Source organism: Hemiscyllium ocellatum, chromosome 38 (assembly GCF_020745735.1).
Source record: "Hemiscyllium ocellatum isolate sHemOce1 chromosome 38, sHemOce1.pat.X.cur, whole genome shotgun sequence".
In the NCBI taxonomy this organism is placed as follows: domain Eukaryota; kingdom Metazoa; phylum Chordata; class Chondrichthyes; order Orectolobiformes; family Hemiscylliidae; genus Hemiscyllium; species Hemiscyllium ocellatum.
In genome coordinates, this window is record NC_083438.1 from 21731946 (window position 1) to 21751252 (window position 19307).

The window sequence follows — 19307 nt, forward strand, 5'->3', positions numbered from 1 at the left end:
CCCAGTGCCCAGTAAAAGTTGGGAGAGTTCGTGTGCACATGAGTCACTGGGCTGCCCTTGGAACTGTGCTATCAGGGCCAGAAGGAATGTGTGCAGCCTCATAATTTATTCAGACAGGGAGATAAAAGGCTGAAGGGCGTTCAGGCAGGCAGAGCTGAGCTGTCCGAGTTGGAGAGAGGACCTCGCGCTGTCTCTCTCAGAACAGTCAAAGAGTAAACTCAGGCTGTCCCCTTCCATGGACTGGACGACAGCAGGTAAAATTAATCGACAGTTGTGTGTTCATTCAGGCATCGCTGCCTGAGACTCTGCCTTCAGCAGCCCTGCCTGAACTACTGCGGTCTGTTCAGTGTTGGATCACCCACAATACAGGATGGGGAGAGACGTGGGCAGGCGAGAAGGTGGGAAGAGATGGGGGGGACGGAAGAGGTGGCGTTCGAGAGGCCGTTTTGGGCAGGGGTAACGGAGAGAGAATGAAACAAGGAAGCATGGAGAGGGGGAGAGAAAGAGAGAGGGAGCAGGGAGACTTGGGGAAACAGGGAGTAAGCGAGGGGCAGAGTTGGAGAGGAGACAGATTGTCCTGGTATTGACTGAGCAGTGGAGGGGAGATGGACCCATGGATGTCAAAGTCAGACGCGTACCTTTGGAAGGCCCCCTCTTTTTTATCGTGCCCCGTCTCCCTCCTGCCTTTTGTAGTCAGCCTTTTCTGTCTGTCTCTCCTGATTACCCACGGCTATTTCCCTTCTCGCCCCTCAGTTTGTCTCATTTCCTCCATCCTGGTCGCTGACACTTCCCCTTCCTCCTCAGCTCCCTGAATCCATCGTCATCCCTCCCACCCCATGCTACCTGTGACCCTGTATCAATTCACAAACTTCGTATTCTTCCCAACCTACACTGAGTTAATCATAAATTATTGCCATGTCTCTCACACTCCTCATAGCCACCTGACATTCCACAAACTAATCCCACTTTCCCACTCTCTCCCTATAGGCCTGTATGAATCCCCACACTAATCCCACTGCTGTCTTCCCACAGTCCTGTGTCAATCCTCAAATTAATCCCACTGCCCCACTCTCTCCCCTTCACCCTGTATCAGTCCCCACACTAATCCCACTGCCCCGCTCTCTCCCCATTGCCCTGTATCAGTCTCCACACTAATCCCACTGCCCCGCTCTGTCCCCTTCACCCTGTATCAGTCCCCACACTAATCCCACTGCCCCACTCTCTCCCCATTGCCCTGTATCAGTCCCCACACTAATCCCACTGCCCCACTCTCTCCCCATTGCCCTGTATCAGTCTCCACACTAATCCCACTGCCCCACTCTCTCCCCATAGCCCTGTATCAATCCCCACACTAATCCTACTGCCCTGCTGTGTCCCCATAGCCCTGTTTCAGTCCCCACACTAATCCCACTGCCCCGCTCTCTCCCTATAACCTTGTATCAGTCCCCACACTAATCCCACTGCCCCGCTCTCTCCCCCTAGCCCTGTATCAATCCCCACACTAATCCCACTGCCCTGCTCTGTACCCTTCACCCAGTATCAGTCCCCACACTAATCCCACTGCCCTGCTCTGTCCCCATAACCCTGCATAAATTGCCTATCAATCCCACTACTTAGCTCTGGTTGTAGCCCTGCATAATTCCCAAAGTAATTCCCATTGCCATGTATCATTCCCAACCAAATCCCACTGCCCCTCTCTCCCCTTTGATGTGTCGGTAAGAGCTGTGAACTAAAATGTTCAGGGGAAGGGATGAAGTTTGTACAGCGAAAGAGAAAAGTCAAGGGCGTTGAGTTACGTAGCAATCCATGTAAAATAGCACCGAGAGTGTGGCTGGGGTGGGGGGAGGGAATGTCATGGGGCAACACTGATGAATTATAAATCAGGGAAAGATTGTCAGAAGTTTAAAATTTATAGGTGTTTTATCTGAATGCATGAAGTGTTTCGAACACAGTGGACCAATCAATTGCACAAATCGAGATGAATGAGTTTTAGTTTAACCGTCCTTTTCAGAGACGTGGCTAAGCATTGGAAAGTCAGTGTACAGCAAGGGTCCATTCAGCCTGCTGTCTCTTTGCAAACCAACCAATCGCACCTCATTCTGCTTTTCAGCTCTTAGCTCTGTGAATTAGAATACTTTCAGCCAATGGCCACACGTTTTTCTCGGTAACATGTAGTTGGAGCTTCAACCTCTACTTCTCAGGCACTGAGTTCCAACCCCGCCCTCCTCTCCCCCCACCCCGAGTGGGGGTGGGAGAATAAAACTTAACCCCTGCCACTCTCCCCACATCTTTCTGTCAGTGAATTCAAATCCATACCCCCTCTCTCTAGTTATCAGCATCTCTGCTAAGAGGGGAGCAGGTCCTTCCTATCCACTCTTATCTCAGCCGCCCATTAGTTTACAAACCCCGATGGGCCGAACAGCCTGCAGGGATTCTCTGTCAGAGCTCAGGCTCCTCATTTCGAAAGGAGCTGGGCCTGGGTGGAAGGAACAGAGTATAAGCCATCCAAGTCTACTGATGCTGCAGGAGAAATGGAATTGAATTGAATTGATTGTCACGTGGCCCGGGCCCAGTGAAAACCTTTGTCTTGTGAGCGATACAGGCAGATCACAGAGTTAATGAGCATAGATAGTAAATAATAGGGAAACAGCGGCAAAAACAAAAACACAGGGACAGGTGAATGTTCAGAGTTTGAGAGTCCGTTCAGTATTCGAACAACAAGTGGGTAGAAACTGTTTTGAAACCGGCTGGTGTGTGTGTCCAGGCTCCTGTACCTTCTCCCTGATGGGAGAGGCTGTAGAAAAACATTGCCAGGGTGGGATGGAGCTTTGAGAATGCTGGCGGCCTTTCCCTGACAGTGGGCCTGGTGGATGGATTCTATCGATGGGAGGTTGGCCTTTGTGATTGTCCGGGCTGAGTTCCCCACTCTCTGTAACCATCTCCGATCTTGAATGGTACAGTTGCCATCCCAGGTAGTGATACACCCAGACAGAATGCTCTCGATGGTGCACCTATAAAAGTTGACAAGGGTATTCACCGTCACGCCACATTTCCTCAGCTGCCTGAGGAAGAAGAGACGTTGTTGGGCCTTTGTAACCAGTGTGTCCACATGAAGAGCCCAAGAAAGCCTGTTGTGGGTGACCACTCCCAGGAGCTTGACACTCTCCACTCGTTCCACCTCTGTGCTGTTAATGTGTAGGGGGGGCATGAGTAACATCCCACCAAAAGTCAGGAATGAGTTCCTTGGTTTTGCCGACGTTGAGAGCTCGGTTGTTCTCAGTGCACCATCTTCCAGGTCTTCCACCTCCCATCTGTAGTCTGTTTCATCACCATCTGAGATCCGACTGACTATGGTGGTGTCATCAGTGACCTTGTAAATGGCATCAGTCTGGTATTTGGTGATGCAGTCATGGGTATACAGTGAGTACAGTAGGGGGGCTGAGTACACCCTCCCACCCTGGGGGGGGCGGGGGGGCTCCAGTGTTGAGTGTTAGTGAGGGTGAAATATTGTCCCCAATCTTCACTGATTGTGGCCTGTGGGTCAGGAAACTGAGGATCCAGTTGCAGAGAGAGGGGCTTAGTCCGAGATCACTAAGTTTAGTAATCAGTCTCGAGGGGATAATCGTGTTGAAGGCTGAACTGTAGTCAATGAGTAGGATTCTGACGGAGCTGATCTTGGTGTTCTATGAGGACACGAGGAATCTGGAAAGGTCATGTGGGGGGCGCATTGGGTGCTAGGAAGTGCCAAACGGTGAATATAAAAGTGTGAGGTGATTCACTGCGGTAACACGCCGACTTCAGAATGTCACTGTTCAGAGAGACGAGAGTACAGAAGTGTTGCAGCTGATGCGAGCGACTGAAAAGTCAAACAGTGTGTTAGCCTTTATTGCAAAGGTGTTCCCGAGTGAAGAAATCTTGTAGGGAGCATCGCCGAGAGCTGACGAGTGTGTTTACTGCTTTGCCACTGTATCTGAGGAAAGCCACAAGCGTGTGGAATAGGAACCGAAGTGGACCATTTGACCTTTTGTGCTGATTACTGAAAAGCACAGAAAGCTCCAGGGGTAGGCAAGGGGCTTTGTGACCTCCCCCTCCTCCTGGTTGTTTATGTTGAGTTTGCAGCTCAGTGATGGATATCGAGGACAACAAAATTGCATCACTTTAACACCCCTTCGACGTGGAGACAGGTCCAAAGGTGCTTGGCAGGCGTGTGATCAGGCAGCAAGGGCTGAGGCAATCCGTTGGCGTTTTGCTTCACAGCCGACAGGAGGGAAGAAAGGAATCCGCGTGGGGAGATGTGACACCAGCTATCACATTGCATTCACTGCCGCTGTCACTCCCTCTTTGTCCACCCACCCAGCTGAGTCAGAACATGAATTACTCACGAGTACAGTCCCAGCTCTTGTTCCTTGTTTACTGGCTTGCTACTCAGGAGACTCCCTTCATGAGCAACTGCGTGACAATGGCAGACAAATGATGGACCCTCTGCTCCTCCACCTTCACAGTACAGTCCACCCCCACCACTGGCTACAAAGGACACATTCATGTGGCATAAAGACGCACCTCCTGCTAAAAGTTTTCAGTGCGTCTCAGCTATCACTGACCTGGACAATTCCACCCCTCTTCGGGCTCAGCTCCTGTTCAGTGTCCTGCCTCAGCCCAAGCAACACTCTATTGGCCGCAACTTCACTCAGGTCAAGACCTGCGCACGATTGGTCTGCACTCCCTGTCCGGGAACATGTGAATTTAGCCCTTGTTTATAAGTCCCACTCTGTTAGCCTCACCAGGCGCGCGCGCGCACGCGCACACACACACGCGCGCGCACACACACACACACACACACACACACGCACCAACACCTATCCATCCATCCATGAACTTCTTCCAAGATTCAGGAATTCCCTTCCTAAATCTCTGCCTCACTCATCTCCCTTGAGATGCTCTTCATATCGATCACCCAGGGTTTTGCCCACCAGTCCTGATATCTCCTGAATTTAATTTTTTTTTTTGTTTTCAGTCGTTCCTGGGTTACGGGCACAATGTCCATCCCGAGATAGCACGTGGGGAGCAGTGAGCTGTCCTTGCACCTCCGCTCCCTACGTGCTGTAGGTGGGCCCCGCTCCCTACCTGCTGTAGGTGGGCCCCGCTCCCCACGTGCTGTAGGTGGGCCCCGCTCCCCACGTGCTGTAGGTGGGCCCCGCTCCCCACGTGCTGTAGGTGGGCCCCGCTCCCCACGTGCTGTAGGTGGGCCCCGCTCCCTACGTGCTGTAGGTGGACCCCGCTCCCTACCTGCTGTAGGTGGGCCCCGCTCCCCACGTGCTGTAGGTGGGCCCCGCTCCCCACGTGCTGTAGGTGGACCCCGCTCCCTACGTGCTGTAGGTGGACCCCGCTCCCTACCTGCTGTAGGTGGGACCCGCTCCCCACATGCTGTAGGTGGGCCCCGCTCCCCACGTGCTGTAGGTGGACCCCGCTCCCCACGTGCTGTAGGTGGGCCCCGCTCCCCACGTGCTGTAGGTGGGCCCCGCTCCCTACGTGCTGTGGGTGGGCCCCGCGCCCTACGTGCTGTGGGTGGGCCCCGCTCCCCACGTGCTGTAGGTGGGCCCCGCTCCCCACGTGCTGTAGGTGGACCCCGCTCCCCACGTGCTGTAGGTGGGCCCCGCTCCCCACGTGCTGTAGGTGGGCCCCGCTCCCCACGTGCTGTAGGTGGACCCCGCTCCCCACGTGCTGTAGGTGGACCCCGCTCCCTACGTGCTGTAGGTGGACCCCGCTCCCCACCTGCTGTAGGTGGGACCCGCTCCCCACGTGCTGTAGGTGGGCCCCGCTCCCCACGTGCTGTAGGTGGGCCCCGCTCCCCACGTGCTGTAGGTGGGCCCCGCTCCCCACGTGCTGTAGGTGGGCCCCGCTCCCTACGTGCTGTGGGTGGGCCCCGCGCCCTACGTGCTGTGGGTGGGCCCCGCTCCCCACGTGCTGTAGGTGGACCCCGCTCCCCACGTGCTGTAGGTGGACCCCGCTCCCCACGTGCTGTGGGTGGGCCCCGCTCCCCACGTGCTGTAGGTGGGCCCCGCTCCCCACGTGCTGTAGGTGGACCCCGCTCCCTACGTGCTGTAGGTGGACCCCGCTCCCCACGTGCTGTAGGTGGGCCCCGCTCCCTACGTGCTGTGGGTGGGCCCCGCGCCCTACGTGCTGTGGGTGGGCCCCGCTCCCTACGTGCTGTAGGTGGACCCCGCTCCCCACGTGCTGTAGGTGGGCCCCGCTCCCTACGTGCTGTGGGTGGGCCCCGCTCCCCACGTGCTGTAGGTGGGCCCCGCTCCCCACGTGCTGTAGGTGGACCCCGCTCCCCACGTGCTGTAGGTGGACCCCGCTCCCCACGTGCTGTAGGTGGACCCCGCTCCCCACGTGCTGTAGGTGGGCCCCGCTCCCCACGTGCTGTAGGTGGGCCCCGCTCCCCACGTGCTGTAGGTGGACCCCGCTCCCCACGTGCTGTAGGTGGGCCCCGCTCCCTACGTGCTGTGGGTGGGCCCCGCGCCCTACGTGCTGTGGGTGGGCCCCGCTCCCCACGTGCTGTAGGTGGGCCCCGCTCCCCACGTGCTGTAGGTGGGCCCCGCTCCCCACGTGCTGTAGGTGGGCCCCGCTCCCCACGTGCTGTAGGTGGGCCCCGCTCCCCACGTGCTGTAGGTGGGCCCCGCTCCCCACGTGCTGTAGGTGGGCCCCGCTCCCCACGTGCTGTAGGTGGACCCCGCTCCCCACGTGCTGTAGGTGGGCCCCGCTCCCCGCGTGCTGTAGGTGGGCCCCGCTCCCCGCGTGCTGTGGGTGGGCCCCGCTCCCCACGTGCTGTAGGTGGGCCCCGCTCCCCACGTGCTGTAGGTGGGCCCCGCTCTCCACGTGCTGTAGGTGGGCCCCGCTCCCTGCGTGCTGTAGGTGGGCCCCGCTCCCCACGTGCTGTAAGTGGGCCCCGCTCCCCACGTGCTGTAGTTGGGCCCCACTCCCTACGTGCTAAAGTAGACCATCAGTGGTTTGGTGGAAGGAGTTGAACAGTTTTGACCCCAGGACTGTGAAAGGAAAGGTGATGTAGTCCCAAGTCAGGATGGTGTGTGGTTTGGTGGTGTTCCTATCTCCCTACTTCCCTTGTTGTTCCAGGTGGTAGATTTGAAAGTTACTGCTGAAAGAACCTTGGTGGGCTTGCTGCAGTGCATCATTGTGGATGGTCTGCACTGCCTCTACCCAGTATTGTTGGTGGAGGGAGTCTATGTTGATGGTGGTGGGTGTGGTGCCAATCAAATGTGTGCTTTGCCATGGAGACAGTTCAGTCAGAAGTTTAGTTACACTCCGTTGATATCTTAGCCTCCCACCCACTCTTGGAGCCGCTGTGTTTATTTGGCTCATCCAAGTCAGTTTCTGGTCATTATTGATACTGGGAGGTTCAGTGATGGTAATGCCACTGAATGCCAAAGGGCATTGGTTAGATATTCTCTTGTTGGAAACAAAATCATAGAATTCCTAGAGTGTGGAATTAGGCCATTTGGCCCACTAACCCTCCACAGAGTACCCACCCAGACCCATTACCCTCCCCTATTACACTACATTTACCCATGACTAATGCATCTAATCCCTGAACAATTTAGCATGGCCAATCCACCCTAACCTACACATCCCTGGACACTATGGGACAATTTAGCATGGCCAATGCACCCTAACCTGCACATCCCTGGGCACTATGGGACAATTTAGCACGGTCAATCCACCCCAACATACACATCCCTGGGCAATATGGGACAATTTAACACGGACCAATCCACCCTAACCTACACATCCCTGGACACTATGGGACAATTTAGCATGGCCAATGCACCCTAACCTGCACATCTCTGGGCACTATGGGACAATTTAGCACGGCCAATCCACCCTAACCTACACATCCCTGGGCACTATGGGACAATTTAGCATGGCCAATCCACCCTAACCTACACATCCCTGGGCACTATGGGACAATTTAGCATGGCCAATGCACCCTAACCTGCACATCCCTGGGCACTATGGGACAATTTAGCACGGCCAATCCACCCTAACCTGCACATCCCTGGGCAATATGGGACAATTTAACACGGACCAATCCACCCTAACCTACACATCCCTGGACACTATGGGACAATTTAGCATGGCCAATCCACCCTAACCTGCACATCCCTGGGCACTATGGGACAATTTATCATCCAGGGAACAGGAGATTCGACGTTTTGGGCATAAGCCCTTCATCAGGAATGAGGAAAGTGTGTCCAGCAGGCTGAGATAAAAGGTAGGGAGGAGGGACTTGGGGGAGGGGCGATGGAGATGCGATAGGTGGAAGGAGGTCAAGGTGAGGGTGATAGGCCGGAGTGGGGTGGGGGCGGAGAGGTCAGGAAGAAGATTGCAGGTTAGGAGGGCGGTGCTGAGTTCGAGGGATTCGACTGAGACAAGGTGGGGGGAGGGGAAATGAGGAAACTGGAGAAATCTGAATTCATACCTTGTGGTTGGAGGGTTCCTAGTGGAAGATGAGGCGCTCTTCCTCCAACCGTCGTGTTGTTATGGTCTGGCGATGGAGGAGTCCAAGGACCTGCCTGTCCTTGATGGAATGGGAGGGGGAGTTAAAGTGTTGAGCCACGGGGTAGTTGGGTTGGTTGGTGCGGGTGTCCCAGAGGTGTTCTCTGAAACGTTCCGCAAGTAGGCGGCCTGTCTCCTCAATGTAGAGGAGGCCACATCGGGTGCAGCGGATGCAATAGATGATGTGTGTGGAGGTGCAGGTGGATTAGGAGAAAGTGAGGACTGCAGATGCTGGTGATCAGAGTCAAGAGTGTGCTGCTGGAAAAGCACAGCATGTCAGGCAGCACTCCCTTGTCATGGCCTTCCCTCAACCCTGACCCCTCCCTGCTGCTTCTCGGACACTATGCTTTTCCAGCACCACACTCTCTCCGCTGTTTCCTGGGATGGCAGGACTGACGTATGAAGCGAGACTGGATCAATGAGGACTGTGTCCACTGAAGTTGAGACGAATGAAGGGGGATCTCTAAAACGTGAAAGAGGGCGAGACAGGATAAATGCAGGAAGGATGTTCCTGGACTCCAGAGCCAGGAGGCACTGTCTGAGGAGGCCGGATAGGCCCTGTAGGACTGAGATGTGGAGAAAAGTCTTCATCGAGAGATTGGGGAGCTTGTGGAATTCCCTGGCATAGCAAGCTGGTAATGCCAAAGTGTAGAATCATTTGAAGAAGGAGTTCAATATACAGATGTGAGAAACTAAGCTCACACACTTCAATCATTTCAGTCCGAGACAAAATCTGAATCAGTAGTGTCCTTTATTTTACTCTTGCAAGCGGGTGTCAAGTCCACCGTCTGTGTACAAGCCAAGGGACTCACACACCGAATTCAACGGATACTCGATATTTATATAAATTGGTTTCTATTTTTTTATTATTTCATTGCTCCTCCCCTGTTTACATCCTCCCCTTCCCTAAGACCGGTACCCATTACTCCTGTTTATCTCTTGTCTTATCTGGCCTTGTCTGTGACAAAATGCCTCACAAGGCCGTTTGACCTCATCCTGCTGTGGGTCATTGTTAGGCACATCCTTTCCGTACCATTATCTACTCCCTCCATCCGTGCCACCCCTCTCATACAGATCATTAAGGCCCTTTTAATTGGGGTTTGTTCCTGTGTTTCTGTAAAAGTGGGAAACAGATGTTTATACCTACTGTTTGTCCAGGCGTATCTAGCTTAACTCCCTCCCCTCACAGCATCTTATCTAGTCACCTGTAATATCTACCATTGTTTTGCAGTCCCCTTTCTTTCTTGCATACATTTTTAGCTCATACAAAAAACAATTATACATTTCCTCCACAGAGTTCCCATTCTTGTTGACTCAGCTCTTGGCTGAAACAGTTACACACTGGTGTGAGTTCATTTACTTTGTATAAGTCATTATAATTGCAGAAGTAACACTACTTTACCGATATCCCACACAGAGGAACCTCGATTATCCGAATATTGGATTATCCGGCAAGGTCCTGATGCCTAGCTGAACTATGTTATCCGGTATCCGATTATCCAGACTTGGATTAACCGGACAAAATACTCCCCACCCGTGTCCTTCAGATAACCGAGGTTCCTCTGTAGTTCTTAGGTTGAAAGCTATCGAAGGGGCTGGGGTGAATGTGGCTGCAGGGGGCAGAGTTGGATGATCAGTCATGGTCATATAAAATGGTGGAGCAGGTTTGAAGGGCCCAATGGCCTACTGCTGTTCCTTGTTTTCTATGTTTCTGTTCCCAGTCTGTGTTTCGAGACGCCGTTTAATTCACAGTAGATAGATATAGTTGGTCCCAAGTTCCCTCATTATTGGTTCTGCAGCTGCCTTGGGATAGCAGGAAATCACGATAATTATTCAGCCGGAATCTTAATTAGTAAATGCACTGCAATTACAATGTTAACGAGTCTTTAATAAACAGGGGGAGCAAGGCTTGGAAGGAGGCAGCACGAAGCCTTCTGTCTGAAGTTGGACACTTCAAAGAGCCTGCTCTTTGTCCTCGAGTCTGAGGCTACACTCTCCAGCCAACCGAGCTCTTTCTAAAGTACCGTTTCTGTAGTAATGCAGGGAATGTGGCAAACACTTGGTGCACAGCAAGCTCCCACAAGCATCAGGTGATCAGGACAAGAGAGTCTGTTTTCGTGATTTTGGTTGGGAGATAAATATTGACCTCAGGACTCCAGGGAAAACTCGCCTGCTATTCTACCAGCAACACCATGACATTTTTAACACTCACTTGAGAGTACAGAGAGGCCTTGCCTGAGTGTCTCGTCTGACAGACAACGCCTACAACAGTGTAGCACTCTCTCATCAGGGCCTTCCCTCACTCCTGACCCCTCCCATTGAGGAGCGCTCTTTCAGGACAGCACTGCTCAGAACCTTATTCCCTTAACCCTGACACATCCCACCGTGGGGCACGACCTCAGTACGACATTCCCTTAACCCTGACACATCCCACTGTGGGACACTACCTCAGTACGTCACTCCCTTAACCCTGACACATCCCACTGTGGGACACTACCTCAGTACGACATTCCCTTAACCCTGACACTTCCCAAAGTGTGGCACTACCTCAGTACGACATTCCCTTACCCCTGACACATCCCACTGTGGGACACTACCTCAGTACGACATTTCCTTAACCCGGACACATCCCACTGTGGGACGCTACCTCACTACGACATTCCCTTAACCCTGATACATCCCACTGTGGGACACTACCTCAGTATGTCATTCCCTTAACCCCGACACATCCCACTGTGGGACACTACCTCAGTACTCCATTCCTTTAACCCTGACACATCCCACTGTGGGACACTACCTCAGTACGTCATTCCCTTAACCCTGATACATCCCACTGTGGGACACTACCTCAGTACGACATTCCCTTAACCCTGACACATCCCACTGTGGGACACTACCTCAGTACGTCATTCCCTTAACCCTGACACATCCCACTGTGGGACACTACCTCAATACGACATTCCCTTAACCCTGACACATCCCACTGTGGGACACTACCTCAGTACGACATTCCCTTAACCCTGACACATCCCACTGTGGGACATTACCTCAGTACGACATTCCCTTAACCCTGACACATCCCACTGTGGGACACTACCTCAGTACGACATTCCCTTAACCCTGACACATCCCACTGAGGGGCATTACCTCAGTATGACATTCCCTTAACCCTGACACTTCCCAAAGTGTGGCACTACCTCAGTACGACATTCCCTTACCCCTGACACATCCCACTGTGGGACACTACCTCAGTACGACATTTCCTTAACCCGGACACATCCCACTGTGGGACACTACCTCAGTACGTCATTCCCTTAACCCTGACACATCCCCCTGTGGGACGCTACCTCACTACGACATTCCCTTAACCCTGATACATCCCACTGTGGGACACTACCTCAGTATGTCATTCCCTTAACCCCGACACATCCCACTGTGGGACACTACCTCAGTACGTCATTCCTTTAACCCTGACACATCCCACTGTGGGACACTACCTCAGTACGACATTCCCTTAACCCTGACACATCCCACTGTGGGACACTACCTCAGTACGACATTCCCTTAACCCTGACACATCCCACTGTGGGACATTACCTCAGTACGACATTCCCTTAACCCTGACACATCCCACTGTGGGACACTACCTCAGTACGTCATTCCTTTAACCCTGATACATCCCACTGTGGGACACTACCTCAGTATGTCATTCCCTTAACCCCGACACATCCCACTGTGGGACACTACCTCAGTACGTCATTCCTTTAACCCTGACACATCCCACTGTGGGACACTACCTCAGTACGACATTCCCTTAACCCTGACACATCCCACTGTGGGACACTACCTCAGTACGACATTCCCTTAACCCTGACACATCCCACTGTGGGACATTACCTCAGTACGACATTCCCTTAACCCTGACACATCCCACTGTGGGACACTACCTCAGTACGTCATTCCTTTAACCCTGATACATCCCACTGTGGGACACTACCTCAGTATGTCATTCCCTTAACCCCGACACATCCCACTGTGGGACACTACCTCAGTACGTCATTCCCTTAACCCTGACACATCCCACTGTGGGACACTACCTCAGTACGACATTCCCTTAACCCTGACACATCCCACTGTGGGACACTACCTCAGTACGACATTCCCTTAACCCTGACACATCCCACTGTGGGACATTACCTCAGTACGACATTCCCTTAACCCTGACACATCCCACTGTGGGACACTACCTCAGTACGACATTCCCTTAACCCTGACACATCCCACTGTGGGGCACTACCTCAGTACGACATTCCCTTAACCCTGACACATCCCACTGTGGGACACTACCTCAGTACGTCATTCCCTTAACCCTGATACATCCCACTGTGGGACACTACCTCAGTACGACATTCCCTTAACCCTGACACATCCCACTGTGGGACACTACCTCAGTACGTCATTCCCTTAACCCTGACACATCCCACTGTGGGACACTACCTCAGTATGTCACTCCCTTAACCCTGACACATCCCACTGTGAGACACTACCTCAGTACGTCATTCCCTTAACCCTGACACATCCCACTGTGGGACAGTACCTCAGTACGACATTCCCTTAACCCTGACACATCCCACTGTGGGGCACTACCTCAGTACGTCATTCCCTTAACCCTGACACATCCCACTGTGGGACACTACCTCAGTTCGACATTCCCTTAACCCTGACACATCCCACTGTGGGACATTACCTCAGTACGACATTCCCTTAACCCTGACACATCCCACTGTGGGACACTACCTCAGTACGACATTCCCTTAACCCTGACACATCCCACTGAGGGGCATTACCTCAGTATGACATTCCCTTAACCCTGACACTTCCCACTGTGGGACACTACCTCAGTATGTCATTCCCTTAACCCCGACACATCCCACTGTGGGACACTACCTCAGTACTCCATTCCTTTAACCCTGACACATCCCACTGTGGGACACTACCTCAGTACGTCATTCCCTTAACCCTGACACATCCCACTGTGGGACACTACCTCAGTACGTCACTCCCTTAACCCTGACACGTCCAACTGTGGGACAGTACCTCAGTACGACATTCCCTTAACCCTGACACATCCCACTGTGGGACAGTACCTCAGTACGACATTCCCTTAACCCTGACACATCCCACTGTGGGGCACTACCTCAGTACGTCATTCCCTTAACCCTGACACATCCCACTGTGGGGCACTACCTCAGTTCGACATTCCCTTAACCCTGACACATCCCACTGTGGGGCATTACCTCAGTACGACATTCCCTTAACCCTGACACTTCCCAAAGTGTGGCAGTACCTCAGTACGACATTCCCTTACCCCTGACACATCCCACTGTGGGACACTACCTCAGTACGACATTTCCTTAACCCTGACACATCCCACTGTGGGACACTACCTCAGTACGACATTCCCTTAACCCTGACACATCCCACTGTGGGGCACTACCTCAGTACGACATTCCCTTAACCCTGACACATCCCACTTTGGGACACTACCTCAGTACGACATTCCCTTTAAGCTGACCTCTCTCCCCTGTCCCTGACCTCCCCCACAATGGGAATCTTCCTTAGCCCTGACCCCATTCTGGGTTGTGCATTCTGCTGCTGGGGACGTGTTGGTGAAGATCTTGCTGTTATTTCTGTGGGGTGGGATGCGAGCCTCTGACCCCATTCCAAGTGTCATCAAGTCCCACCCCATGGCTTTGTCACTGGATTGCTGGTCAATATATGGTTACTTGATTGAGTGCAGTTCATATACCCCTTGAGGGGCATGGGTGATGTTCAGTTTGTATGATGTCAAGGCAGCAGTGAGGCCAGACCTGCAAGTTTGTGAAGGGGCAAATTTCTCCAGTGGTGCTGTTTGTTAGGTGTTCCAGGATCCCATTCCAGTGACTGGGAAGCAATATACAATCTGAGTTACAGCAATAAGTGCACTTCACACATCCTCGTTCAGTTAAAAACTCTTTTTTCAATGTCTTAGAGTCCTACTTGAGGCACTGTAGCATTCCTCATTTGTTGAAACGCGGTGATGTGGGATGGACGTTGGTGTGATGTTGTTTTGCACAGGGCTGCTCCTATTGTCATAACTCTGCCCCTTCCCAAAGGTCTGGTGAGGCTGGTTCAGTAGATCACCATTAGCGCTGAAAGGTCAATCCAGCGAGGATGGGGAAGAGGGTTTCATTTACAAAATGGCCAGGGCCTGACCGAATGGCAGAATAGTCTCGAACATCTGGTGCCAAGAAACTGGACAGCAGACCCCCTCCTGGTCCTGTTCAGGGGCAGAATGAGATTCCTCCCCCTCCTATTTCACAGGCTTGAGGAGCTGAATGATTCCTCCTGCCCCTCTGTGACCATCTCTCTGGGCTGAATAGCCTCCTCCTGGCCCTGTGAGACAGGTTCAAGTGGGCAGAATGGCCTCATGCTGTCCGTGTGTGACTGACAGGTGTGGGTCGAATGGCCTCCTGCTGTCCCTGTGTGACTGACAGGTGGGGGCCGAATGGCCTTCTGCTGTCCCTGTGTGACTGACTGTTGAGTGGGTCAGTGGATGTGTAATCACCGTGCCCTCCTTTCCCTCTGTCTCGCAGCCACGGTGTCCACTCCATCCATGGACGTCAGGACCATGTTCCTTCTGCTGCACTCCGTCACCGAGGACAACATCCGCTTCTTCAGGCTCAACCCCACGGAGACGGCCCGGCGCTTTGTCACTGCCTTCTCTCAGATCCAGGAGCACGGCCGCCACCTCCAGCCGCTGGTGCAGAGCTTCACCGGGATCTTCCCCATCTTTGACTTTGACGAGCGGACGCCGGCCAACGGCTACCGCAGCCTCATCAAGGTGGTGCGCTCCTGCATCCTGCACATCATCCACAAGTCACGCTACATCTCCGCCAACCGGCGCAGCATCTTCTTCAGGACCAACCACAACTGCATGGAGATCGAGGCCTACTGCTCTGCCCTCTGCCAGCTCCGTGCCCTCGTCTACTTTGCCCAGAGGCTGCTGACCGCCAACAAGCACGGTGACCTGTTCTTTGGTGAGGAGAAGGGGCTCTCAGAGGACTTCCTGCATGAGTCCAACTCCATGCACAAGGGCTGCTTCTATGGGCGCTGCCTGGGTTTCCAGGTCAGTGCAGTCCAACCTCGTCATTAACACACCACCATGGCCTCTTCCCCGACCTATCTCTGTAACTCCCTCCAGCTCCTACACCCCTCCCTATCTCTGTAAACCCCCTCCAGCCCCTACACCCCCTCCCTATCTCTGTAACCCCCTCCAGCCCCTACACCCCCTCCCTATCTCTGTAACCCCCCTACACCCCCTCCCTATCTCTGTAACCCCCTCCAGCCCATACAACCCTCCCTACCTCTGTAACCCCCTCCAGTCCTGACACCCCTCCCTATCTCTGTAACCCCCTCCAACCCCTACACCCCGTCCCTATCTCTGTATCCCCCTCCACCCCCTACACACCTCCCTATCTCTGTAACCCCCTCCAGCCCCTACACCCCCTCCCTATCTCTGTAACCCCCTCCAGCCCTGACACCCCCTCCCTATCTCTGTAACCTCCTCCAGTCCATACACCTGTCCCTACCTCTGTAACCCCCTCCAGCCCATACACCCGTCCCTATCTCTGTAATCCCCTCCAGCCCTAACACCCCCTCCTATCTCTGTAACCCCCTCCACCTCCTACACCCCCTCCCTATCTCTACCCCCCTCCAGCCCCTGCACCCCCTCCCTATCTCTGTAACCCCCTCCAGCCCCAACACCCCCTCCTATCTCTGTAACCCCCTCCACCTCCTACACCCCCTCCCTATCTCTACCCCCCCTCCAGCCCTGTATGCCTCCCTTTCTCTGTAGCTTCCTCCAGCCCCAACGTCCCTCCGTCTGTCTGTAACCTCTGCCAGATCCTATAACCCTCAGATCTGTGTCTCTTAAGGCTATTCACTGGAGCACTCATTGGACAAAAATTGACCTGGATTTCCTTCATTGGACGATTGTTGGGCGTGCCATCAGATGCCTGGGGTCCTGAGCTCTGCAGCTGCCTCCCTCAACCTTCCCATTCCTCTTTTTCCTGTTAAGTCAATGCTTAGAATGTCCCGCTCGGAGCAGAATCACATCCCAAGGCGAGGCTGCTGTTCACTTGGCCCGAAGTCCAATTTATGTTCCACTATCCCTCCCGTGAATTGCCTTGGGACAGTTTAAATTGGTTCCTCGCAGGGGCTATGGGCAGTTACAGGGATAGAGGAGGGTGGGGGTAATGTGAGGCCATGGTGTGTAATCTGTGGGAACTTCCCCTTCTCCCATCCTTGGGTTAGTGGTACCTCTGAACTCAAATTGCTTGGAATAAGGACCTAACCTCTGACCTGGAGCTATATTGAGTCAAGGAAAGCGACAGCTGCCCTTGTGAGACTCCCTCCTCTGTCTTTATTCAGGGCTGAGCAGGAAACTCAACTGCGCCTCCACTCATGTTTCCAAATAACCTCTGCATTCCTTACCCTCGGCTTCATTAATAGCATCGCATCGTATGTGAGCCAAGGAGGTTCGGAGTTAAATTTGTGTGCAACACTAGCTGAGTGTGGGAGCAAACCTAACAACTCCTCCGACCAGCTAGCACCAGAACAGTGGGCTGAGTGGTCTCAACGGTTTGGAATTTCATTGCCTAGGGGGAAGTTGAAAAGAGGCTGCGTTCTCGGGGTCTGGATACCATGGGTTGGCCATGGGAAATTGCCCCACAGTGTCCAGGGATGTGTAGGTTAGGGTGGATTGGCCATGCAAGGTAAAAACAATGACTGCAGATGCTGGAAGCCAGACTCTGGATCAGTAGTGCTGGAAGAGCACAGCAGTTCAGGCAGCATCCAACGAGCAGCGAAATCGACGTTTCGGGCAAAAGCCCTTCATCAGGAATAAAGGCAGTGACCCTGAAGCGTGGAGAGATAGGCTAGAGGGAGGTGGGGGTGGGGAGAAAGTAGCATAGAGTACAATGGAAGGAGATGAAGGTGATAGGTCAGGGAGGAGAGGGTGGAGTGGATAGGTGGAAAAGGAGCTAGGCAGGTCGGACAAGTCTGGACAGAAGTGTTCCGAGGCGGAAGATGAGGCGTTCTTCCTCCAGACGTTGTCCCATAGTGCCAAGGAATGTGCAGGTTTGGTTGGATTGGCCATGCTAAATTGTCCCATAATGCCCAGGGATGTATGCATTAGCCAAGGGTAAATGTAGAGTAGTAGGGTAGGGGAATGGGTGGGTTATTCTTCGGAGGGTTGGTGTAGACCTGTTGGGCCGAAGGGCCTGTTTCCACCCAGTAGGGATTCTACGATTCAGTGGCCAGCTGCTTTGCCTTGGGCTGGTCATACAGCCCTCCGCCTCCAGGAGGCGCCTTCCCATTGACGTGGCTGGGGTGTCACTGTCAGCACGGGGTCAGGCACTCTGCAGTAAGTGGTCTATGACTGTGGCCTCAGACACCCGAGTCCTAGAACTACAGGATAGTACAACAGCAAAGAGGGCCATTCAGCCCATCGAGTATAGTATGTCTTTTTGCAGGACAATCCACCCACCGCTCTCATTCCATCATATTATGTCCTACGTGTTTTCAACCATGTGTACTGTGTGGCCACAGCCCCTATCCAAACCTAATCCGAACTATTTGTCATGTCAGAAAGTTCTTCATCACTTCCTTCCGATCTCCATCGCTCTGCCCTGTGTGTTCCTCGACCCTGTTGCCATTGGCAATAGTTCCCCTTTGTTGCCTGCGGCTATAGTCTCCTCGAAAGTCAAGCACCTGTATCAGAACCCCTGTTCAGCTTCACTGCTCCACAGAGAACAATCCCAGTTTCTCCAGTATACCCCACTGCCGTCACCGTCATCCCTCACTCCTGGCTGTAGCCTGGATCCTCCTAAACGTATGGTGCCTGGCAGCGGACTGGGGCTGAACCACCGTTTCATCAAGAATTTGGCTTAACGTTCTGGCTTTTGGACTCCAGATGATCATAAAGATCAGGATTCCACATGGTTTAGACTCTGCTTCCTTAACCCATTCGTCCTCATCCAAGGAGTTTAGGGGTAAAAAGATTTATCTTTCCATGAAAATTTGTGGTGTGTCCAAAGATTGGCCGGAATTTTTTTTAATAATGCAAAGCACAACTGCTAAAAGAACATAACGAGGGAGAAATCAGAGGAAGGGGGATAGCTCACTAGAAATATGAAATAACATAAGAAGATTTCTGCAGGTATTTAAAAAGGACTGGAGTAACTTATACTGCGTGTAAGTTAGCAGGGACACTGACAATGGAAAATGAGGATACGGCCTACCGAATTAAACTGATATTTTTCATCTGTCTTCACTGCAGAGTAACATCCTCACAAGGAATTGTAAGTCAAGAGGTGAAAGGAGCAAGCGACTTTTTATCAGGACAGGGTATTGAGAAAATTATGAGAACTAGAGACTGGCAGGCCCCCTCTCAGACCTTATCCTGGGTTCTGAAAAGAGTGAGATGGTGGATGCACTGGTTTTAACTTTCCACAGTCCCCTGGATTCTGCTGAGGTGCCATCAGAATGGAAAGCAGGAAACCACAAGACGGTTAGCTTTCATCCTGTTCACTCACAGAATGTGGGCGTCCCTGATTAGGCCAGAATTTATTGCCCATCCCTAATCGCCCAGAGGGCAGTTAAGAGTCAACCACATTGCCGTGGGTCTGGAG

General features: G+C 53.2%; 1 protein-coding gene across 2 annotated transcripts in view; it reads left to right on the forward strand.

The window, feature by feature from the left end:
- lipeb (lipase, hormone-sensitive b) overlaps positions 1-19307 on the forward strand; it is a 90496-nt gene that overhangs the window by 7817 nt on the left and 63372 nt on the right. Inside the window, exons 1-2 of one of the 2 annotated variants that reach the window (XM_060852732.1) lie at positions 180-254; positions 15210-15742. In XM_060852732.1, coding sequence (XP_060708715.1) covers positions 236-254; positions 15210-15742 — 552 coding nt within the window. In that variant the 5' untranslated portion in view covers positions 180-235. Of the gene's footprint in view, positions 1-179; positions 255-15209; positions 15743-19307 lie in introns of those variants that run through there. The other variant, XM_060852731.1, reaches the window with a different exon arrangement.